General features: G+C 44.4%; 2 protein-coding genes across 11 annotated transcripts in view; both read left to right on the top strand.

Annotated features, from left to right (window-relative positions):
- Nucleotides 1-3923, top strand: part of F8 (coagulation factor VIII) — a 133142-nt gene extending 129219 nt beyond the window's left edge. For 8 of the 9 annotated variants that reach the window (XM_047847687.1, XM_047847691.1, XM_047847690.1 and 5 more), the window contains one exon: nt 1888-3923. In XM_047847687.1, coding sequence (XP_047703643.1) covers nt 1888-2043 — 156 coding nt within the window. In that variant the 3' untranslated portion in view covers nt 2044-3923. The remainder of the gene's footprint in view (nt 1-1887) is intronic. The other variant, XM_047847685.1, reaches the window with a different exon arrangement.
- On the top strand, nt 2223-17161 carry SMIM9 (small integral membrane protein 9). Of its 2 annotated transcripts, none has more exons than XM_047847698.1 (4): nt 2223-2359; nt 9777-10075; nt 11455-11584; nt 17006-17161. In XM_047847698.1, the coding sequence occupies exons 2-4, from the start codon at nt 9871-9873 to the stop codon at nt 17031-17033; spliced, it is 363 nt and encodes a 120-aa protein (XP_047703654.1). In that variant the 5' UTR covers nt 2223-2359; nt 9777-9870; the 3' UTR covers nt 17034-17161. The 2 variants fall into 2 exon arrangements, with proteins under 2 accessions (XP_047703654.1, XP_047703652.1); XM_047847696.1 differs by lacking the exons at nt 2223-2359; nt 17006-17161 and adding exons at nt 8538-8726; nt 12060-12146.
- Nucleotides 17162-23854: the final 6693 nt, after the last annotated feature.

The following is a 23854-nucleotide window of genomic DNA, read 5'->3' as shown; positions in this document are numbered from 1 at the left end:
ACAGTCACATAATTTAGAATGTGGAACAATCCACAATACAATGGTCTTATGCTTTTCAAAATGTCAGTGTCAGGACACTTGGGTGGCTCAGTTGGTGAAGCATCCAACTGTTGATTTCGGCTCAGGTCTCCATCTCACAGTTGTGGGATCGAACCCCTCACTGGGCTCTGCATTAAAGGTGTGGAGCCTGCTTGGAATTCTCTCTCTCTCTCTCTCTCTCTCTCTCTCTCTCTGTCTCTCTCTCTCTCTCTCGCTCGCTCTCTGTCTCAAAAATAAATAAATAAACTTATTTTTAAAATGTTGATGTTGGGGCGCCTGGGTGGCTCAGTCGGTTAAGCGTCCGACTTCAGCTCAGGTCATGATCTCGCGGTCTGTGAGTTCAAGCCCCGCGTTGGGCTCTGGGCTGATGGCTCGGAGCCTGGAGCCTGCTTCCAATTCTGTGTCTCCCTCTCTCTCTGCCCCTCCCCCATTCATGCTCTATCTCTCTCTGTCTCAAAAATAAATAAACGTTAAAAAAATTTAAATGTCGATGTGATGAAGGACAAAAAAGATCAGAGTCTGTTCTCAATTAAAGGAGATTTGAAGAGATAGAATAAATAAATGCAAAGTGTGATTTTTATTAGATTCTGGGTTGGAAAAATTGTATAAAGGATATCATATGATAACTGGACATTTTAAAATATTAGGCTATATTATATCAGTATTACATTCGGTGGATAGGATAATATTATTCTGTGGTTGTAAACAACCTTAGTTTTAAGTTTGACATGCTGAAATATTTGGGAGTAAAATGCCATGATGTTTACGACTTCCTTTCAAGTAGTTCAGAAAATTGTGTGTGGTGGTAGTGGTGGGGTGTGTGTGTGTGTGTGTGTGTGTGTGTGTGTGTGTAGAGAAATAGATACAGTAAAATCGCATGATGTTAACAACCGGTGAATCTAGGTGGAGGACTTAAGTGTCCATCACATTATTCTTTCAATTTCTTGGGGTTGCTACCATTTCACAATAAAAACTTGAGGGGAGGTAACAAGGAGTAAGTGTAACAGAAGATGTACAAGCCTCCAAATAGAACATAAACATCTGTTGAAGAATCCCAGAAGAGGGACTTTAATGTTTCTGAAAAGTTTCATCAAACACACCAGCTCTAACAGATGTTTGTAGGATATCTGCCACATGTGTACGTTATGCTACATGTCCTGTGTGTGGAAGATACACGAGTGAGCAGGGTCTCTGACTCTCGTGGGGCTGGCTGGCATTTGGTGGTGAAAACCGAGGAAAACGGTGGGTAAGCCCGTAGCCAGACACACGGGGACACTGAGCGCTCTGGACGAAGTCAACCAGCTGAGACTCAGGGCTCCGGCAGTGGCTACCTGTATCGGGCGTTTCCTGTGCCCTCACCTGGCAGCAGCCTGACTCCCGCCCCCACAGGGTTCAACACGCAGACGCTGTGTGTCACCTCAGACAGAACGTTCCGTTTCACTGAGGTTTTGGCGAGTGGGTGAGAACATTCCATATATAAGGCATAGCTGGAGCAAAGGCCTCCACAGCAGGCATGCCAGGTTCTCTTAATTCTAGAAGTCCGACCCACTTTCCCAGGCCCAGATGCGTGGGATGCAGTCATCCATTCGCCTCCCGGGGTTCAATCCGGGACTGCCAGAAGAAGGGCTACTCAATTGAGCGCAAAGAGCTGCATGGAGCGTGTGTGTTGTGCTGGGCATTGCCAGAGGTGCGGGCCACTCTGGGGATGAGGGAGGGATTCCGGCTGACACAGTAGGAGGCCAGAGGACTCGATGGCGCAGGCGAGAAGAAGAGAAGAAGCGGAAGGGGGGTTAGCAGGTAGTGTTTTTCCCGTCAGACAACTAACAAATGCCATCTTTCTTCTTTCAGGTTTTTCAGGGAAATCAAGACTCCTTCACACCCGTGGTGAACTCTCTAGACCCCCCACTACTGACTCGCTACCTTAGAATTCACCCCCAGAGCTGGGCACACCAGATCGCCCTGAGGCTGGAGGTTCTGGGCTGTGAGGCCCAGCAGGTATACTGAGGGTACACCTCCAGGCCCTGCCTCCAGGCCCACACCCTCTCCAAATTGCCTTCTGCCTCCCAGCCTGGCCTCCGGGTCATTCCCTGCCCTGCCCTGCCTGTGGGCCGAGACTTTTCTATGTGTTTAAACCACACAGCTCTAGGGGACACCGCCCCGAAGCCTCCCAAATTAATTGTCGTGCATCCCGCATTTCCTGGGACGATTGCATTCAATTTAACTCTCCTCCATTTGCTGCAACTGCTCCCAGATTGCTTTTTCCTTCCGATGCCAGGAGGAAATGAGGAAACTCATCTGGAAAGCGCTCTCCTCCCGCCAGGTCAGATCTCTCACAAACCCTCCTCTTCCTCCTTTGTCAAAGAACAGTGTGTTTAAAGTTTGCAGAAGATAGTCATGATGTGAGCATTTCGGATTGGGCTTCATACATTTAAAATAAAACTCTCACTTGTTTATGATCCCGGTCAACCATGGAGCAAATCCGTGTCACCACAGCCTTGAAGCCAAAAGGCAAGCCATTCTGACAACCCGCAAAATGTAGATTATGTAAGAACCACTACATGAATGTCTGAAATACTTATAGATGGAATTCTCCTAGTTGGTCATCTTGGGGCTTTGCTAGTGGCACACTCTTACCTCGAAAACTAGTGTTTTTAAACTGGGACTCACAGGTGGGATTCAGGAACCCCCAGATTCCATGACATCATAGACAACATTACGTATGAATGCATACGTGCGGTTTTCTGACAAGATCATCCAAAGATGTGATCGGAAGTTTAAAGGGGCGAATGGCTTTCAAGAGTTCAATTTCATCTCAGAAGGATGTACAAATAAAGCTATTTGGTCTTAATTCTAATCAACAACAAGAAAAAGATAATACATTAGGATCACAGAGGGAACTTTGAAGTACAATGACAGTGTTCCCTTGAAATTTGTGGTGACCAAGAAAGGTAATAATCATAACATGTTTCTAAAGGGCATATTTTAATATACCCACAAAGAAACAAGGAAAATATGTGCCCATCTGGGATAGCAGATACAACGTTATATTCTAATCATACACTCATTGGACTCCCTCCCTCAGCTCATTTTCTGCGGAAGCACAACAAAAATGTAACGGAAAATTGTATACCATGACGGAAAACTAGAATCCCACTTACATAGTTGAAATTTCAAGGAGCCGGATGACACCGAGCTGGGGAAAGCAGAGACAAAACGCTCGATCACCCCACCGCACCACAGGAAGCCCCACCTTGGCCTATGCCTCATAGATAAGGCCATGAAGGGCTCCTTACTACTCCTTCCTTCCACCTGCTTACCCCCTTCCCTGCGACCACGCAAACATTTCCCACACGGCAGAGGGCGCTAGAGGCGAGGATAAGCCACAGAGCAGTCAGAGGAAGCCTCCAAAGTTTACAATCCAGAGCATTTAAAAACAGGAGTATTAGAGAAAAATGTATTACAATCTCAGAAAAAGCAAGAAAACTGATGCTTTTTGTCTAAGCTAGAGCATTGTCTAAGAGTCCTGCTTGACCCCGACCTGACCTTTTGGGGAATGTAGCATAGCTGTCTCAGCATAATCACAAACTGCAACAGCCGAAGGCACAAGTGGTTCCAATTCTTTAAGACTGTAGGGTTAGAGGTCAATCTACAGAAATCAATAAGTTGTTTTTCTTTATAGCCTGGTAGAAAAGTTAACCCTAAAGGTGATATGGCTTTATTTGCTGTAAAAGGTTAACCACTCTCATGTCTAACTTAATGACCCTGTTTTGACAGTCTTTTCCTATTGACCAAATGCGTCTCTGTTCCTCAACAGCTCCTGGAGCCCTCTGGTCTTCCTGTTTCCTCAATAACCACTTAAATAAAACCGTGACACATACAAACAAGCGCCTCTGAGAGTTGTGTTCTTACACTGCAAATAAAAATGTGAACAAGATATTAAAAAACAGACGGAGGCACCGAAGAACAGGAAGGACACTTTAGAAAACCTAATTAGTGAGTTAGAAAACCAGATTAAGTTGAACTCAGAGTAGAAAGTGATATCATTTATGAGAGGTAAACTAAAATTTTAAAAATGAGAAATGGAGCCTTGATCCAGAAGAAGACTTTATATAGAGACAAAAGAGAAATGGGAGTTGCTATTCAATGGCTATAGAGTTTCAGTCATACAAGACAAGTAAGTTCTAGAGCTCCCCTGGACGATATCGTGCCTACGGGTAGCAATACTGGACTGTGCACTTCAAAATTTAACAGGGGAGGGGCACCTGGGTGGCTCAGTCAGTTAAGCATCCCACTCTCGATTTCAGCTCAGGTCATGATCTCACGGTTTGTGGGATCGAGCCCCACGCTGGGCTCTGTGCTGACAGGGCAGAGCCTGCTTGGGATTCTCTCTCTCTCTGCCCCTCTGCTACTAGCCCTCTCTATCTTTCTCTCTCAAAAATAAATAAATAGACATTAAAACAATTTAACAGGGTAAGCTACGGTTAAGTGTTCTTACCACAAGAAAAATGGAAAGTTCCTGAAGGAAAGATCAGATTGGATGTGGTCAAATAAAACAATACGAACAAATTTCTTTGGGATGAAATCATCATCAACATCATCATCAAACAAATGCGAATCTTCAGATCAGTCTCTTAGTGCCAAGCAGAAAGAAAGAACAAACCATAGCCTGGGGCCGATGTTAAATCGTAGGGGCAATGAGGTCGATCAGCAAAACAGACACCCTCGGGAGCACCAGAAAATCCACACTATTTGATAATGCTGTTTGAGTGATTTGAAAAATCACAGAGATCATAGCAAGTTAATTATCAGAATATCGGGACGCCAATTCACTCCTAGGACAAATGTAGCTTGTCACTTTAAGTGAACAAATACAACTTTCTGTCACAAACATTTTGTCAAACATAATCTCAAGGTTATAAGTCGACAATCTTTGGAAGATGCATATTACAGCAAGTCTATCTTTGGGGCGCTTGGGTGGCTCAGTCAGCTAAGCATCTGCCTTCCGCTCAGGTCATGATCTCAAGGTTTGTTCATGAGTTCGAGGCCTGCATCGGGCTCTCTGCTTTCAGCCCAGAGCCTGCTTCGGATCTTCTGTCCCTCTCTCTCTCTGCTCCTCCCCTACTCGTGTGTGTGTGTGTGTGTGTGTGTGTGTGTGTGTGCACATGCACACGCTCTCTCAAAAATAAAAAATAAAGGGGCGCCTGGGTGGCTCAGTTGGTTAAACATCCGACTTTGGCTCAGGTCATGATCTCACGTTCCGTGAGTTCGAGCCCCGCATCGGGCTCTGTGCTGACAGCTCAGAGCCTGGAGCCTGCTTCAGATTCTGTGTCTCCTTCTCTCTCTGACCCTCCCCCATTCATGCTCTCTCTCTGTCTCAAAAATAAATAAACATTAAAAAAATTAAAAAAATAAATAAAAAATAAAAACTTAAAAAAAATGTAAAAAACAAGTCCATCTTTTAACGTTAGAGAAACGTTTAGTAAACAGGCTATATAGAAAACCAGCTTTATGATGACAAGATACAGATTTAGACTTAACTTTATTGTTTATAAACTGACTTGAACTATTTCTAACCTTCTTCTGTGACTGTCTAATCAAAGGCTGATGATTGACATAGCACTCCTAGAAACTTGTGGGTGTGATTTCCATCCAGAGTGTGAACGAAGACTGGGACTATTAAAAAATTTTATTAAGAGATATCTTAAAAGACCTAAGTAATTGGGATTAGAAGACTCAGTGTTACAAAGACGTCAATTCTTCACAGAGGCATCTATAGATTCAACACAATCTCAATCTAAATTCCAACATTTTCTCATTGTGGAATCAAGCATGTGGAAATATAAAAGTCCAAGAGTGGCCAAAATATTCGTGGTACCAAATAGCAACATTTATTTTGTTTTTTTAAGATTTTTAAATTCAGGGGTGCCTGGGTGGCTCAGTCGGTTGAGTGTCCGACTTTGGCTCAGGTCATGATCTCACAGTCTGTGAGTTCGAGCTCCGCGTCGGGCTCTGTGCTGACAGCTCGGAGCCTGGAGCCTGCTTCAGATTCTGTGTCTCCCTCTCTCTCTGCCCCTCCCCCGCTCATGCTCTGTCTCTCTCTCTCTCTCTCTCTCTCTCTCTCTCTGTCAAAAATAAATAAATGTTAAAAAAAAATTTTTTTTTAAATAAAGAACTGCATGCTCCAGCCAGTGAGCAAGCCAGGTGCCACAACGACAATTATCTTAACGCCACAGTAATTAAGACAATTTGATGTCAGCCCAAGGACAGATCAATATAGTGGTGGAACATATTAGAATCCCGAAGTAGAGACACATTATAGATGGGCATTGACTTACGACAAAATAGCTCAGCAGAGCAGTGGTACTGGGTCAGTCAGAAATCTATATGAAACACTGAAATTTGGGATCTCTGGCTGGCTCAGTCAGGAGAGCATGTGACTCTCGATCTCAAGGTCATGAGTTTAAGCCCCACGTTGGGTATAGCGATTACTAAAAATAAATAAATAAAAAATAAAAACAAGTGAAAGCTATTTTTTTTTTTGAAAAATGAAATTTGACCCCTTCCTCACACTATACTCAAAAAAATCAGTTTCAGATTAACTAAAGCTCTGTGAACAGCAAACAAAATTTCTAGCAGGGTCATGTTTCTGGAACAGCACCCCAAGGCCACTGACCAGGAAAGAAAAGTTTGATAAATTTGAATACACTTAGATTCAGATCTTCTGTTCATTCACAGAGTGGGAGAAAATATTTGTACAATTGACAAATGGATGTGTAGCAGGTGGAACTCTCTTATGCTCTTCGTGATATACTTTTTCTGGAAAGCAATCTGTCATTACCCAGGTTGAGCATGGAGATACCCTACGATAATTCTCTTGGGTAATGACCCAGGAGTAGATCGAATTGCCTTGTGAACCAAGAGATAGGGGAGCACTATCCAAACTGGAAAAACCACCCTTATTGTGTGTATTTCCCAGTCGCTTGTTTTAATTGCTGTATCCTATCCTGTTATATAGTATATACCACAATCTATCCATTGCTTTTCTGGTAGAACTCTGACTAGTTCCTCATTTATGCTGGTTCATCTATGGAGGTGAGCATCTTTTCTTAAAAATTAACTTGTAAGAGGGGCGCCTGGGTGGCTCAGTCAGTTGAGCGTCTGACTTCGGCTCAGGTCATGATCTCGCGGTTTGTGACTTAAAGTCCCACATCGGGCTCTGTGCTGACAGATCACAGCCTGGAGCCTGCTTCCGATTCTTTGTCTCCCTCTCTCTCTGTCCCTCCCCCCACTTGTACTCTGCCTCTCTCTCAAAAAAAATTTAACTTGTAAGAGTTCTTTGTATATTAAGGATCTTAACCTATTATCTACCATATATTTTATGAAATGTATTACCTAATTTGTCATTAATCATTTACCTTTCTTTTTAATATTTTGCTCAATGAAAGCTTTACACTTTTATGCAATAAATTTATCATCAGTATTTCCAATTCTAGTTTGGGGGGTGGTTTTTTGGTTTTGTTTTTTTATTTGAGAGAGAGAGAGAGAGCACATGCGAGCAGGGGGAGAGGGGCAGAGGGGGAGAGAGACATTTTTTTTCAATTTATTTATTTATTTTGAGAGAGAGCATGCACACAAGTAGGGGAGGGGCAGAGAGTGAGGGGGAGAGACAGAATCACAAGCAGGCTCTGCTCACGGTGCCCATTGCAGGGCTCAAATCCATAAAACATGAGATCAAACACGCAACCGACTGAGCCACCAGGCAGCCCGAGAGAGAGTGAATCTTAAGCAGGCTCCATACTCGGCATGGAGCCTGACATAGGGCTCGATCCTATGACCATAGGATCACCACCTGAGCTGAAATCAAGAGTCGGATACTTGGGGCACCTGGATGGCTCAGTCGGTTAAGCATCCGACTTCGGCTCAGGTCATGAGCGTGTGGTTTGTGAGTTCGAGCTCCGTGTGGGACTCTGTGCCGACAGCTCAGGGCCTGGAGCCCACTTCGGATTCTGTGTCTCCCTCTCTCTCTTCCCCACTCACACTCTGGTTCTCCCTCTGTCTCAAAAATAAACGCTAAAAAAAAAGAGTCAGATACTCAACCGACTGAGCCACCCAGGCGCCCCATGGCTTTGGGTTTTATGACATGCTTAGAGTAGTTTTTTTCCACACCAAGATTATACAAACACCCACCCATATTTTATTCTAATATGAATATGGTTTTACTTTTGTTTAGTCCTTGATCTATCCAGAAATTATTTATTTTTGTGGAGGGCTTTCCCTTCAGTGCATCCAAATGAATAGGCAATCATCATGTTAAACCATCTTTTATCATTTATTAAGGTCTCATGCATATATATATATATATATATATACTATTGTAAGGTATAGTAGATACCATGTGGCAGGCAAAATATCTTAGAATTCTTCAAGACTAAAAGGAAACAGCTATGTAAGGATGGGTGTTAGTATCAACACAGATGTTTGTACATAGAAGAAGACGCCTCTGTGTTTAGCTGTCAAATAGAGAGAGACTAGGGGAGGGTCCAATGCACAGATGATATCATAAAGGATAGTAGAATTCCATTCGGAACTTCAGAGAGAGACCTTAAGAGAAAACTCTGACCAGCTTCTTCTGCACTCTGAACACTGAACCTAATTTACTGACTTCTTGGCACTAAGTCAATTTTCAGGTAAGTGTCTTCCCACCTGACGTGGGTCTGTCTCTCTCTTCTTTTTAATGTTTATTTATTTTTTGAGAGACATAGAGCGACAGAGCACAGACGAGGGAGGGTCAGAGAGAGAGGGAGACACAGAATCCAAAGCAGGCTCCAAGCTCTGAGTTGTCAGCGCAGAGCCCGATGTGGGGCTCGAACTCACAAGCCGTAAGATCTTGACCTGAGCCGAAATTGGACGCTTAACCGACTGAACCATCCAGGTGCCCCAAACGTGGGTCTCTCTACGCCTTATCAAACAACAGATGAATGTATTAGTTATAAATGACTTAAGTAATAGAAAGCCCAAATTAGAATGGCTCAAATAGGGATTATTTTTCTCATACGAAGCAGCCTAGAGGTGAACAGATACAGGTGCAGGCTTAAGTGACTCAAAATTTCCAAAGGGAAAATGGTGACACCGTCTCTTTTCTCGAGACAGCAAAAAGTCTTCCCAGAAGCCACCTGACCCATTTCTGTTATGCTTCATTGTCCAGAACCGTGTCACCTAACCATTGCTAGCTGCAAGGATGGCTGGGGAAGGCAGGATTCAGCTCTCCTAGCTTCTCCAGTAAGGAGAAGTGAGGAAGCAGAGGGGAGGCGTGGATGGAAGCAAGGAGACAGAGATGACCGTGGGTGGGAGTGGAGGTGGTGAGAGTGGCAGGAGTAGGGGAAGACTTGGTAGGTAAAGCTGACCAGGCTCTTCTGATAGTGGGCACGGGGAAGTGTAAAAGAAGAGTCAAAGACGAACCACACGTTTGCGCCCGAACAGCTGAGACCATTTGCACTCACGGAGCTGGGAAGCTTGAAGGGAGATCTAGACCAGGAGGGAGCGCCGCGTACCTGACCTGACAGAGCAAAGTTTCGTTTTGTGTTGTTTTGTTTTTCTTGGAGGGAGGACGGACGCATTGTGCCGTGGACACTGACCGTGTTCAGGATTCGACAGTGTGAGTCGGGACATTCTTATGTTCGTGACAGATGAGAAGCTTTTTGTAATACAAACTAAACCACCATTTTCTAACCTTTCAGACGACTCTTTCTGCCTTGGAAAGAGCCAAGGAAAAAGGCGTCTCCTGCTGGCCAAATGAGCTAGGAGTACAGCAGAGGGGCCCTCAGGAGAGTCATGGAACCCCAGAAGCTGGTGAATGTAGGATTTCTGCTGTGTTCCGTGAACTGCCTCTTGTTAGAGACTGTAGCTTCCCCCGCATCACCTTTATCTGCCTCTGAAACACAAGACGCAGCAGGATGGAAACCACGGTCAAGGGGTGTGCTTGCCGTGAGGATGAATCTTCCCATCACCTCCGGAAGACGTCAGATTCATGTCTCAGGTTAGGAAAAGCTGATCTTGTATTGAAAAATAATGTGCACAGGAAAGCAAACTATTGTGGTTTAGTTCAGTTTAGATCAATAAGCACTAACCCACCTATTGTTCCCCAAACCCTTTGCTGAATTGATGAGGTTTGGGGGGGTGACAGTGGGGTTCGTGGGGTCCTGAACCGACGGCCAAGAAAGAATTCTTGAAGACGTCTTTGGTGCAAAACGGTGATTTTATTGAAGCACGGGGACAGAACCCATGACAGGAAGAGCTGCCCCGGGACCATGAGGAGAGACTAGTTATATACTATGGGGTTGGGTGAGGTAAAGTCCAGGGGAAGTCTCCAGTGAGAGTTTCACACACTAAAGAAGACTCCCAGGGTAGTGGAGGCCTAGCTATTGCCAAGGGAAGGTTGTTTTTCCCTCCAGCAAAGCATCAGCCTTAACACAGTAGGGAGTTCTGGAGAAAAGTTTTACCGGCCAGCCTCAAGTTATTTGCCAACGGGCTGCAGGTTACAAGGAAACTTGGTTCTGTCTGCCATTTCCTTCTGCCTTTGTTTCCCCCATCACTATGGAGGGGTGATGGAGACTTAGGGCCTGCAGGACTATGATCTCTATCAGTTAACCATTTGTTTTTCCCTTTCCTTCGTTCTTGGGCAGCCAGGAGCACCAGAGGAATATCACACATATCCCACCTGGTTGTGGGGGGTGCTGTTCATGGCCAGCTTGCCTTATGTTCCCTCATCAGAATGACACGGATTAGGAGTTCACAGTTGGGCAGCCAAAGCCAGAGATGCCAACCTTCTATGAAATATGTCAGAGGCTACTTGAGGACAAAGGGATCATTCAAGTTGCTTGGCGGGGAGGGGCTAGGGAAGACTTGCTTCCAAAGGCCAGCTTCAGACATGAACACATATACTGCTCAGATCTTTTCACGAAGTGCCCTCATGTACAAGGAGGCGAAGATGATGTTCCTCTGAGGGTACTTTTTAATTTTTTTTTTAATTTTTACTTATTTTTGAGAGAGAGAGAGAGTGGGGGAAGAGCAGAAAGAGAGGGACACACAGAATCTGAAGCAGGCTCCAGGTTCCGAGCTGGCAGCAAAGAGCCTGATGCGGGGCTCGAACTCACGAACCAGTTTGATCATGACCTGAGCCAAAGTGGAACACTTCGTCGACTGAGCCACCCAGGCGCCCCATGGGATACCTTTTTTTTAATGTATATTCCTTGGATATCTGAGAGGCACCACACTAAAATCATTAAGTATATGGGCTCTGGGCAACCATAAGAGCATGATATCTGGGACAGCTATGTGAACTTGAACCAGGGTTCAAATCCCAGCGTTATCCCTTACTTGATCTCTCATCAGTGAATGTCTATGCTTTTTCTGCAGAAAACCACAGGTCCTGGCTGAGCAACTTCAGGAATTACTTGCAGGATCACATCAAGAACTCCATACCTTCAGGAGCCATTTTTGCTTTTCTGATCACCGCAACCATGATGGGGATCCTCTGTTGCCTCACGTAAGCTGCTCTGGGATGAAGAGAGGGAAGGGGAGCTTGAGGGAGAGGCAGGAACAATCAAGTTCCCCACCAGCCTGTACAACTATAATTAAGGGAAAGGGTTTTTTAAATTTTTTTTTAATGTTTATTTATTTTCGAGAGAGCGCGAGAGAGAGACAGAGCATGAGCAGGGGAGGGGCAGAGAGAGAAGGAGACACAGAATCTGAAGCAGGCTCCAGGCTCTGAGCTGACAGCCTAGGCTCAAATTCACCAGCCGTGAGATCATGACCTAAGCTGAAGTCGGACACCCAGCCGACTGAGCCACCCCAGGCGCCCCTAATTAAGGGAAAGTTTTAAGGAAGGTAATTCTTGTTTCATCCAACCCACTCCATCCATTACCAATGACTTATAGGTGACATTGAATAACCAGTGTTTATAGCTGATCTTTTTTTTTTTCTAACTTCATTAACTCCAAATGTCTTTCCCTTTGGTTTAGGAATTATACATGGAAAACATCTAATTACCTATGTGTTCAATTGCCTGAAACTCGGCCACAAAATTTATCTATGTAAATCATATGAAGTCAGAGAGATTCGTGAAATAGTTCACAAAATAAACATAGCTAGGAAAACCTAAATTTTATTGTCTGGTGGGTCAATGCTATGGTGGGAGACAGAGTCCAAGGCGGGGAACCTATGAAAACATGAGATGGGATTAAAAAGGCTTTGCCTGCTAAAGGACTGTTCAAAGTGCATAAACTAATAAAGTGACTGAGGGCAGAGATCAGGTTAAGGGTGTGGCATCCCCGCCTAAAGCTCCTGATAATCTGAAAAGATCACACAATCAAGAACCCTATCTAGGAAACAACAACCTTGGATATGGTTACGGACACAGAACTGGAGCCAAACAGAAGTCAGCTAGGTTTTCGAGAGGCGCTTATTGCCAAAGAAACCATAAGCCAGAACTAAATGAGCTGTCTGTTGTTTGAGCCTTAAAATTGTATTTGGGCTTCTGACCTTGCATGAGAAGGACACAGGCTTCGGAGTTTCCCAGGGTGGCTCCCGGGCACTTGCTTCAGATGCAGCCACAATGACTAGTAGGGAGAGCCTCCCAGCAGGTGGACAGTGGGCCCTGGAGCTTCTCCTGGAAAGCAGACCGGGCCTCATCGGCGTCTGCCCAGCAGGGTTCCGGCGCTACTGCTGAGCCAGAACTCTGTGTGGCGCCCATTATTCCTTTGCCAATGGGGATGTTCATGGTGATTAGACTCTTCCTGCTCCCTCATTGTATTTGGGTTGTGCGGATCAGGAGCAGATAACGTGTTTAACTTAATAAGTCGCTTAAACCAAGAAGAAAGAGCTGCACCCAGAATTGAGAGAACCAAGCTTCACCCAGGTACTCTGTACTTCGAGCTGGACACACTGATGAATGAGATTTTGGTCTTGGGGGAACATGGTACCACAAATCAGGTGTTCTGGAAGCAGTGAGACAGGAATTCGGCGTGCAGGACATTATCAGGGATCAACACCTGTGGAGGGTAGGGGGCGGAAGGGAGAGGTCGAACTGCCTCGCAAGCCCAACGAAGCCTCAGGTGACCCCAACAGAGTCATCTCACATTAGCCTGATGTGGCCGATACTTTATAGAGGCTGTGTGTTGACAACTGTCTCAGCAGCTGGAGAAACAAGGCCGTTCTCGGGGGGGAACCCGAGTGGCGTATTTCCGTGCGCACCACAGGGTGGGGGCATGGCACGTATGGAAGGGAAAATGAAATCGATTTCGGGTGGCCGGTAACACAGGCTGCAGAAGACGCCGGCCATGTGTTCACCAGGTCTGCTCCTTCTTCCCAAGCACAGAGAAAGGCTGCATTTCCCAAGTAAAGGAAGCCAGGACTCAACTCAGGGTGTATCTGATTGTCTATCTCTTGAAGTAGATGGCTCACCCTGAGGAGAAAACACAGTAAGCCCTTGCTGGGAACAAGCAAATGGCTAGTGAAAGACACCAGTGAGGACAGTGAGGACAAGAGGGAAAGCAAGATCTAGCAAAACAAAACACGACATTGATGAAAAAATATAAAAGGAGAGAGGGAAAACAGGATAAACAAAGCCAGCACCATTAAAGAGACTTAGTTGATTTAAAAAACCTTATTTAGGGGTGCCTGGGCGGCTCAAGCATCCGACTTAGGCTCAGATCATGAACTCGCGGTTTGTGAGTTTGAGCCCCATGTCAGGCTGTGTGCTGAGTGTGGAGCCCGCTTAAGATTCTCTTCTCTCTCTCTCTCTCTCTCTCTCTCTCTCTCTGTCACAGGGCACCTTAGTGGCTCATTCCATTAAGTGTCTGGCTTCAGCTCAAGTCATGATCTCATGGTTCGTGAGTTCGAGCCCCGCATTTGGGCTCTGTGCTGACAGCTGAGAGCCTGGAGCCTGCTTTGGATTCTGTGTCTCCCTCTCTCTGTTCCTCCCCCACTCACGCTCTCTCTCTCTCTCTCAAAAATAAATAAAGATTGCACTGTCTCTCTCAAAAATAAAGATTAAAAAAATTTTAATAAAAAATAAAATACTTTAGAGAAAGTAAGATTAAAGGAAAAAAACGATATATGCAGGGGACACATAATTTCTTCGTAGAAGACAAGCAAAATAATACAACAGGAAAAGACACTCAAGGTATAATTTGTTTTCGGGGCACCTGGGTGGCGCAGTCGGTTAAGCGTCCGACTTCAGCCAGGTCACGATCTTGCGGCCCGTGAGTTCGAGCCCCGCGTCAGGCTCTGGGCTGATGGCTCAGAGCCTGGAGCCTGTTTCCGATTCTGTGTCTCCCTCTCTCTCTGCCCCTCCCCCGATCATGCTCTGTCTCTCTCTGTCCCAAAAATAAATAAATGTTGAAAAAAAAATTTTTAAAAAGGTATAATTTGTTTTCATGTTACAGAAATAAAGGAAGATTTGAGTCTATGATCATAAAGGGCACATGAAGCCCCAGGAATAGTAGAATCTCAACAATACTGATTTTTTAAAACTATATTTCACCATAAGGATTGGAAAGAGTTTCTCTCTGCCTCTTTATCCTCTATACTCACCTATACACCACTAGCTGAAGCTGTAAAGAGGCTTAAACTAGATGCTTTGTTGCCTGAGGAAATCAGAGAACCGTGTATAAGGAAGTTTTTGTGATTGAGCCCTGGGCCTCGGGCTGCGTGCTGATAGCACAGAGCCTGCTTGAGATCCTCTCTCTCCCTCTCTCTCTGCCCCTCCCCCGCTCATGCTGGCTTGCTCTCTCCCTCTCTCCGTCTCAAGGGAATAAGCATAAAGAAGTTTAAAACCTTACTAAATGTCCATTACCTGGTTAAAGAAACAACTTAAGGATAATCTCGTGGAATCATATTCAGGAAGTATTATAGTGGAAAAAGCAGATTATGACAGAGGATATACAATTGAAACTAATTTGTTATTAAAAACTATATGTACAGGGGGAAAAAAGCTTCCAGGGATGTCACCAAAGTATCAGACGTGGCTCACCTCCTTGTGCCGGCGAATGGGCGGCTGTGATTAGTTTCCTATTGCAGCTGCTACTGATTTTCACGTTTCTTTTCATCTGACTGCACTTCCCGGGCTTTTCCACAACAAATTGTATTGCTTGATTAGTAAGGTTCTTAAACTTTTTTATGCTTATTTCTTTGAGAGGGAGAGAGGGAGAGAGCAAGCCAGCATGAGTGGGGGAGGGGCAGAGAGAGAGGGAGAGAGAGGATCTCAAGCAGGCTCCGTGTTGTCAGCACACAGCCCGATGCCCAGGGCTCAATCACAAAAACCGTGAGATCACGACCGGAGCCGAAATCAAGAGTCCGACACTCAACCGACGAAGCCACCCAGGCACCTGTGATTAGTAAGCTTTTTTTCAAATGTTTATTTTTGAGAGAGAGAGAAAGCAACAGTACTGGAGCAGGGGGAGAGGGCAGGAAGAGAGAGAATCTCAAGCAGGCTCCGCAGTGACATCACAGAGTCCCGGTTCAGGTCTTGAACACGTGAACCATAAGATCGTGGCCGAAGCAGAAATCAAAAGTCGGATGCTTAACTGACTGAGCCACCCAGGCACCCCTGATTAGTAAGTTTTTTAAAAGATACTTTAACAACAAAAGAAGATGGGTGCCTGGCCGGCTCAGTCATTAGAGCATGCAAGTCTTCGTCTTGGGTTGGTGAATTCCAGCCCCACCTTGGCAATAGAGATGACTCAAAAAGAAAATCTTTATTGTGTTATTATCATTATTTGTTTTTAAAGAGAGACATAACAAGCAGGGGACAGGGGGACAGGGGCAGAGGGAGAAAGATAATCTTTTTTTTTAAAATGTTTTATTTTTAGTTTTGAGAAAGAGAGAAACAGAACACATGTGGGGGAGGGCAGAGAGACGGAGACACAGAACCCGAAGTAGGCTCCAGGCTCCGAGCTGTCATCACAGAGCCCCATGCGGGGCTCGAACTCACGAGCCGTGACATCATGACCTGAGCCGCAGTCAGACGCTTAACCAACTGAGCCACCCAGGTGCCCCAAATAAAACCTTTTTTTAATTTTTTTTTTTTTGAAAGAGAGAGAGTGTGTGTACGTGCCATGAGCAGCAAAGGATCAGAAAGAGAGAATCCCAAACAGGTTCTAGGCTCTGAGCTGTCAGCCCACAGCCCGACATGGGGCTCAAACTCAGAAACCGTGAGATCATGACCAGAACCGAAGTTGGACACTTAACTGACTGAGCCACCCTGGGACCCCATGACAAAGAAAGAGAGTCTTAAGCAGGCTCCACACTCAGCCCAGAGCCTGATGTGAGGCTCGATCCCATGACCCTGGGATCATGACCTAAGCCAAAATCAAGAGTTGGACACTCAACCGACTGAGCCCCCAGACTCCCTCAGAACACAATCTTTTAAAAAAAAGAACCAGAGGTGGAACCTCTGTTCTGTTTCTACTTTTTGAGTGAAAATGATTTCCCAGTGGAAATTCATGCATACATACATCCAAAAGAAGAAAAGCCACGTGACCATACTTGTACATCTACCTCCAACCTCAACTACACAATTCATCAAAGCATTTTGTCTGAATGAAATCGTGTGGTTCATATCAAAAGAAGGCTTTGTCTAAAATCACATCCCGGGGGGTGTCCTGCAGCTTAGTCGGTTGAGCCTCCAACTCTTGGTTTGGGCTCAGGTCATGACCTCAAGGTTTGTAAGTTTGAGCCCCACATTGGGCTCTGCGCTGACAGGGTGAAGCCTACTTGGGATTCTCTCTGTCTCTCCTTCTCTCTCTACCCTTTCCTCTCTCTCTCTCTCTCTCTCTCTCTCTCTCTCTCTCAAACTAAATAAATAAAAACTTTAAAAATCATATTTTGGAAAAGGTAATGTAATTACAAAGTAACTCTGCAGACCAGGAATTCAAACCTCGTTCATCAGTTTCTCTTCTTTTCCCAGTATTCTTGTAGGTGAACCAGTCCAATGAAGCACTAGAAAATTCAGTTGGACAACTGTGGTGTTTGGCTTGCTGGATTCCGAGGGAGTGCAGAGTGTGCTATTTGCTTACAGTAAGGAGGTACCTGTTGGTTAAAATTAAATTGTCTTCCATGTTTACCTTTGCCTTTATTTTCTCCTTTAAAACATGCGATTGAAAAATGGGAATAGCCTTATTGCCGTTTTGATTATAAAAGTAATACATATTTTATTACAAAAAATTTCCTAAAATAAGAAGAAAAAGTACCCGTAATGCCAGTGACCCAGAAATAAATATTGTTAACATCTTGGCACATCTCCTTTCAAACTTTTTTCTATGCTTGTATTACCAGTTTTCCAAAGTCTTTTATTTTATTATTTTCTTAACGTTTATTATTTATTTTTGAGAGAGACAGAGAGACAGATTGCTAGAGGGGAGGGGCAGAGAGAGAGAGGGAGACACAGAGTCTGAAGCAGGCTCCAGGCTCTGAGCTGTCAGCACAGAGCCCGATGCAGGGCTCGAACTCATGGACCGTGAGATCATGACCTGAGCCGAAGTCGGATGCTTAACTGACTGAGCCACCCAGCCCTCCCCGCCCTTTTTTTTTTTTAAAGAAGGATATCCATCATGTCACACAATTTAAGTTTATTTATTTATTTTTGAGAGAAAGCAAGCAGAGGAGGGGCAGAAAGAGAGAGAGAGAGAATCCGAAGCAGGCTCTGTACTGTCAGCACAGAGCCCGACACGGGACTGTAACCCATGTATACAGTGAGATCATGACCTGAGCTGAAACCAAGAGCCAGAGACATTTAGCCAACTGAGCCACTCAGGCGCCCCTCCCAAAATCTTTCCTGTGAAACAACAGTTCTGTTTTAATAAATGTTATGAGCTAGGAGGGCTCAATCAAAGGCCAACGAAGTTTGAGAGGTGCCAGATTAAACATATTTAAGTATGCTTTTTTAAGATTTTATTTTGAAGCAATCTCTGCAGCCAACATGAGGCTCAAACTCAAAACCCCGAGATCAAGAGTGACGCACTCCACCGACTGAGCCAGCCAGGTGCCCGTAAGAGTGTTTCTTTGCTCCAGGACTTGCAAAGGCCTTTTGAACGGCTAACATGACTCTCCACCAGACGGTATGATGTGCGGTATTTCCCAAACAAATTTGAACATGGGATTTGTTTTTATGGATATCTGCACTCTTTGAGAAATGGATGCGTGTGCACAGTCACAACCTGGTTTTTTTCACATAGTGTCGGTAAATATACGTCTATACAATTTTAAGTGTCGCATAGTACTCCTTGCCATGGATATGACATAAGTCATGTAACCATTTAGGGTGTTTCTACTTGTTTACTATTATAATATATATTATAATATGATACTATTATAAATGTAATGCTGGTAATAGTTGTACAAATTATTAATTTGCTTTTCCCCTTTGCTGTTCTGAGTTTGAAATCATTCATTCGGTGGATACTTACTGAACACATACTGTGACTCAGGCACTGTTCTGGGCAGGTAACAAAACAGACACTAATCCCAGCTCTTGTGGAGCCCTGTGCTGGTGGAAGGATCCAGATCACTCCAGCAAATTGGTGAACCTCCAACAAGACGTGTTCCAGGCACAAGGCGCAAGAGGGTACACATGCTGAGTCAAGAGTACCCCCTCTGCATTCGAAAACAGCAAAGAAACCAGAGCAAGTAAGGGCAAAGTAGGTCCTTGTGGGCCGTTGGAAGGATCCTGGGGTGATAGGGGAGCCAACAGAAGGTTTGGAGCAGAGAAGGGATATAATTCGATAGACGGTTTATAGTGTCATGTCAGCTGCCATGTTGAGAATATAGGGGGCCAAAAACAGGAGCAGGGAGACCAGTCAGGTGAGAGATGACTTCACTTGGACCGGGGTGGGGAGCAGCGGAGTTGCGCAAAGTGTCAGATGCTGGAGAGGTCGCGAGGGGAGAATCGGGCAGGATTTGATTCCAAGTCAAATGACATGCGGGAGAGAGGGAGGCTCCCAGGGGGCCTCCCAGGCTTCTGACCCCAGCGAGTGAAGGGAAACCTGCTGCAAGTTAGGAATTTCCCGCACGAAAAGAAAGACTGAAGTGGTATTTGACTTGATACTGAGGTGAGATCTAGGCAGCCGTCAGCCACAGGCCACCCCGCAGGCCAAGGTGAGCTCGGTTACAGAGGCTGCTGATGAAACCAAAAGGCTGTGCTAGAGGCTAACAGGGGACCAGAGGGCCAAGTGAACAGATTTGGTGTTCCCCTCCCCCTTGGCCCCTCCTCGCCCCCAGGGCAAGCCCTGTCCTGTCTTCTAATCCCACAGCCTCACCTGCTTTCAAACTGTATGTACTCTTCAGGGGGTTTCTCTGTTTACTTGCTTTATGTTCTGAGATTCTGCCACATCGATGCTTATAGACGTGACTAAGATTTGCACCCGTCCTGTCGAATGGCCTATTGCCTGAGAAGAGCTGGACTCACTTAGCCCATCAACTGTAGAAGGACATTTATACTGTTTCTGGGGTTTGTTTTCTCTTCTCGACAAAGCTTCTAGAAGAGCATGTCTCATAGTGCGCACGGACAAGAGTGTCTCTACGGAATACAGCCTGTGATTGACTTGCTGGGTCAAAGGGTAAGTGCATGCTGCATCAATGCCAGCTTCCCAGAGTGATTGCACGGATTTACACTTCCTGCCAGCGTTAGTGGGAGTATAATGTTCCCATGATCCCACATGCTTCAGCACATGGAATATCAGGAGTCTTCTACCCGGGTAGATGAGAGGTTGGATCATCTTGTGCTCTTACCCTGCATTTCCCTGATAACCGATGAGGCTGAAGCCCTTTCCCTGTCTTTATGGATTATTCGTCTTTCTCTCATATGAACTTCCTGTTAGTGAATTTTGCCCATTTTTCTCATTTGTAGTGTTGTTTACCCATCTGTAGGAATTCTTGATGTATCCTGTATACCATTGTTTTGAATGTGATTGAAGTGAAAATGCCTTCTCCCAGCTAGAAGATTCGATTTTCACTCTTGCTAGGATGTAATTTCAAGAGGATGTATTTGCTTGAAGGTAGACAAATTCACGTATCACTTTCTTCTAAGAAATCCTTTTCTATCCCCATGTCGTAAAGGAAGTCTCCTGCATTCCAAAAGTTTTGCACGTTTGCCTTTCACATTTAAGTCCTTAAACTACTCCAATTAATTTTCGTAGGGTGTGAGACCGAGTTCAATTTTATTTTGTTACTATTGTGAGAAGCTATACTTTTCCACTCTTGAACCTTGAACTGAATTTCGGTGCCTAAAGGCAGTTCTCGGAATTGAGAGAAGCAGATACCTGCAATAAATTCCAAGAAGCAATAAATTCCAAGGAGCAGACCCAGATTCTGAGCACTGAGCACCCCTGAACCGGAACCAGCCGCCCAGGAAAGCCTGTGAGGCCGGCTTTTCTCTGAGTCAGCTGACTCGGTCGGGGGTACTTTTCCACCCTGAGCCTCCCTCAAAACTCTAACTAAATTTTGCTGGAGGAGTCACCCTCTCTGAAGTTCTTCTGACTGCGGTAGTTTGGATAAAGTGTTAGTTTTCACGTCTAACGAGTCTCAGTTTTCATTCTGATAATATGCATCCCCGATATGCCCAGTACTACCTAGTGCTAGTCTGCACTTTCCCTATGGCTCTACCTGTTAGGGTCTTGGAACTGCATTGGATCTATAGGCCGACGGAACCTTCCAAACCGTGAATATGACTCAGCTCTCCATTTTGTAGCTCTTCTTTAATGGATTCCAGTAGAATCTTGTAATTCTGGCTACACAATATACAGTTACGTTTACTCCTAGGTAGTTTGCATTTTACATGTCACACTGAATGGCATCTCTTAGAATTATATTTTCTTTTTTGAATGTTTATTTATTTAGAGAGAGAGGGGAAATAGGGAGCAGGTGGGAGAAGGGTAGAGAGAAGGAGAGAGAGAATCCTAAGCAGGCTCCGCGCTGTCAGCGCAGAGCCCGACACGGAGCAAATTATATTTTCTGTGTGTTGTTGGTGTATAGAAGTGTGATTGATTTCTGTGTAATGACTGTAGCCAGCAACCTTACTAATACCACTTATTAATTTTAATAATTTATTGATAGATTTTTAAATATTTTACAAAGACAATAGAATATCTGCAGACGGTGACAATTTCGTTTCTTCTTTTCCAATCTTTATAGCTTCTATACTTTTATTTTTACCTGACTCTGCTGGATATGACTTGCAATACAAAATCTTAAAGGAAACGCATTTAGCTTTTTACCACTAAGTATATTTCTTGTAGATTTTTTACCAATAACTTTTTTTAATGGAAGATTTTTTAAATGGCTATTTTATTTATTTTGAGAGGCAGAGAGAGAGGGAGAGAGCTCAAGTAGGGGAGGGGCAGAGAGAACCCCAAGCAGGCTAGGGGAACCATGAAATCATGACCTGAGCTGAAATCAAGAGTCAGACACTTAACCGACTGAGCCACTCACGTGCCTTACAAATAACTTTTAAAGATCAGGTTAAGGATGCTCCCATCTATGCCTAGTTTGTTAAAAGTTTGTTTTTTACTACCAAGAATAGATTTTGACTTCAATTGAATATTTTTCATCTACTGAGATAGATAATAGGATTTTCCCATTAATATGTTAACATGGTAAATTTGGATTAATACATTTTCTTTTTTTTTTCTTGATTAATACATTTTCTACCATTAAGCTAATCTTGAATTCAAATACTGAAGGTTTGGGACCAATTTGGTTATGTGCAGTTTCTGCCAGATCGCACCCCCTGGGGCCTTTTCTTATTTGTGTGTAGTGATTTTTTGTATTTTACCGTGAGCTGCAGGGGCAAACTGTACTGACAAATTCTCAAGGGAGAATTTTTGTTTAGCCTCTTGTGGTAGACACAATTAGTAGTCCTGCAGAAAATAGATTAGTGGTCGCCAAGGGCCAAGGACCAGGGGGCTGGGGAGTGACTGCTAATGGGGCTGAGGCTTCCTTTGAGCGTGATGAAAATGTTCTGGAATGAGAGAGTGGTGATGGTTCTACTAAAAAACACTGACTTGTTCACTTTGAATGGGTGAATTTTATCCCGTCTTGGGCTAGTCCTCAGAGGAGGCCTGCTTCATGGGGAGGTGGGGAAAAAGAAGCCTGGTTTGGCTCGGAAGAAGTGAGGCCACGTGTACTGTGGTTTCTCTACCCAGATGAACGAGGCAACTCTAGTTCTGAATATATTCTCTGTACATAAAGGAAGGTCTGGACAGTTCCAGAGCAAACTGAGGAGGGTTGCTCCCTCTGGAGAGTGGGAATCGATGAAGGGTGAGTGCAACTGCTGGCTAAGAGGTCGGACGCATGTCCAATTGTAAGACAGCGCTTTCCTCACTAGTGGTACCAGTTTCGACTCCCAGCAGCAATGTTCAAGAACTCACGTGGACTCATATCGGCTCTAACACTTGATATGGTAAGACTTTCTCGATTTTGATAATTGAGTGGGCATACAGTGAAGTCTTGACTTGCATCTATCTCCCTGGTCACTAACGAACTTGAACATGTTTGTTTATTGATCATATGTATTTCTCCATATGTGAGATGTTTATTTCCTGTTTTTTACCCATTTGTCTACTGGATTAGTTTACTCTTTTAAAGACTTTATTTTTAAGTAATCTCTACCCCCAACGTGGGGCTGAATCTCACAATCCCAAGATCAAGAGTCACGTGCTCTACTGACTGAGCCAGCCAGGTGCCCCTCTACTGCCTTTTTAAATACTGTCATAGTCCTTTATGTATTTATAACAGGAACTGTTTGTCATTTGCCTATACTCAAAATACTTTCTCTCAATGCACATGTGGTCTTTTTTGCTTTTTGGTTTGTTTTTTGACAAGTAAAAGTTCTTACTGTTAACAAAGTCAAACTTATCAGCGTTCTGTTTTATAGTCAGTCGTTTGTCCGCATTGTTTAAGAAATCTTTTCCTATCCCCGAAAGTAAGAGTTCTTTGCTGATGTTTTGTTTCCAGAGTTTTTTGACATTTAAGCGTGTTTTTGACATTTAAATTCTTAATCCATCTGGAATAGATTGTTTTTGCAGGAAGAAGGCTCTAATTTTATCTCTTTCAATATAAATAACCATTTTCCAGCTTCAGTTAATGAAAGTCTTTCTTGAGTTACCTAACACGCCAAGTGCATCGTATACCACAGTTGTACACGTGCAGGGTGTGTCTGCGTTCTGTAATGTATTGCGTTGCTCAGTTAGTATATCCCTGCACAAGTATCATACCCTTAATTTCGATAGCACCCTCTTTCCTTGTCCGTCTCTGTCTCTGTGTCTCTCAGCTTTCTATACTTCCTTTAGGGTAATCTTGGGGAAGGGAGCCATCAATCATGTGATCTCAGCCTCTTAACAGAGAAAACTGCGTGATGTCCAAAGTCTTCCGTTGGACTTTCTCCTCGTGGCTATATGGTACTGGAAGGTCCGCATAAGATTATATAGAGCAATGAACTGCTTATAATAGTGTGAGGTTACTAGCCTCGGGAAAAGGGGACCAGGTTTGGGTCAGGTAAAGGTATCTATGGATGTAGACAGCCCTGAGCCCTGTAAGCCCAGTCAATGTTTTGCTCAGAAACCCTTCCATGATTTAGACTGCTGCTTTAACGCCACCAAAGCATTAGGATGCTAAGGAATCCTGTTCTAGGATTCCTAAGGAATGTCGGTTCCCTTTACTTCCACTGATCCCTCAAAATTTTTGTGGCATTAAGAGTAGAAGATGTGGCGTAAGACAAGTAAAAACAGTTTGCTGTTCGGGGCAATCAGGCCTCCCATCACCG

The sequence above is a fragment of the Prionailurus viverrinus genome, unplaced genomic scaffold (assembly GCF_022837055.1).
Source record: "Prionailurus viverrinus isolate Anna unplaced genomic scaffold, UM_Priviv_1.0 scaffold_49, whole genome shotgun sequence".
NCBI classification, from domain to species: Eukaryota; Metazoa; Chordata; class Mammalia; order Carnivora; family Felidae; genus Prionailurus; species Prionailurus viverrinus.
This window is presented reverse-complemented; position numbering and strand designations above follow the sequence as displayed.

What these genes read in the sequence shown, in the direction of transcription:
- SMIM9 (XM_047847696.1), top strand. Translation starts at nt 9,871, where the DNA reads ATGGAACCCCAGAAGCTGGTGAATGTAGGATTTCTGCTGTGTTCCGTG. An exon ending in ACGTCAGATTCATGTCTCAG is followed by an intron (nt 10,076 to 11,454) that starts GTTAGGAAAAGC and finishes CTTTTTCTGCAG; the next exon opens with AAAACCACAGGTCCTGGCTG. An exon ending in GGGATCCTCTGTTGCCTCAC is followed by an intron (nt 11,585 to 12,059) that starts GTAAGCTGCTCT and finishes CCTTTGGTTTAG; the next exon opens with GAATTATACATGGAAAACAT.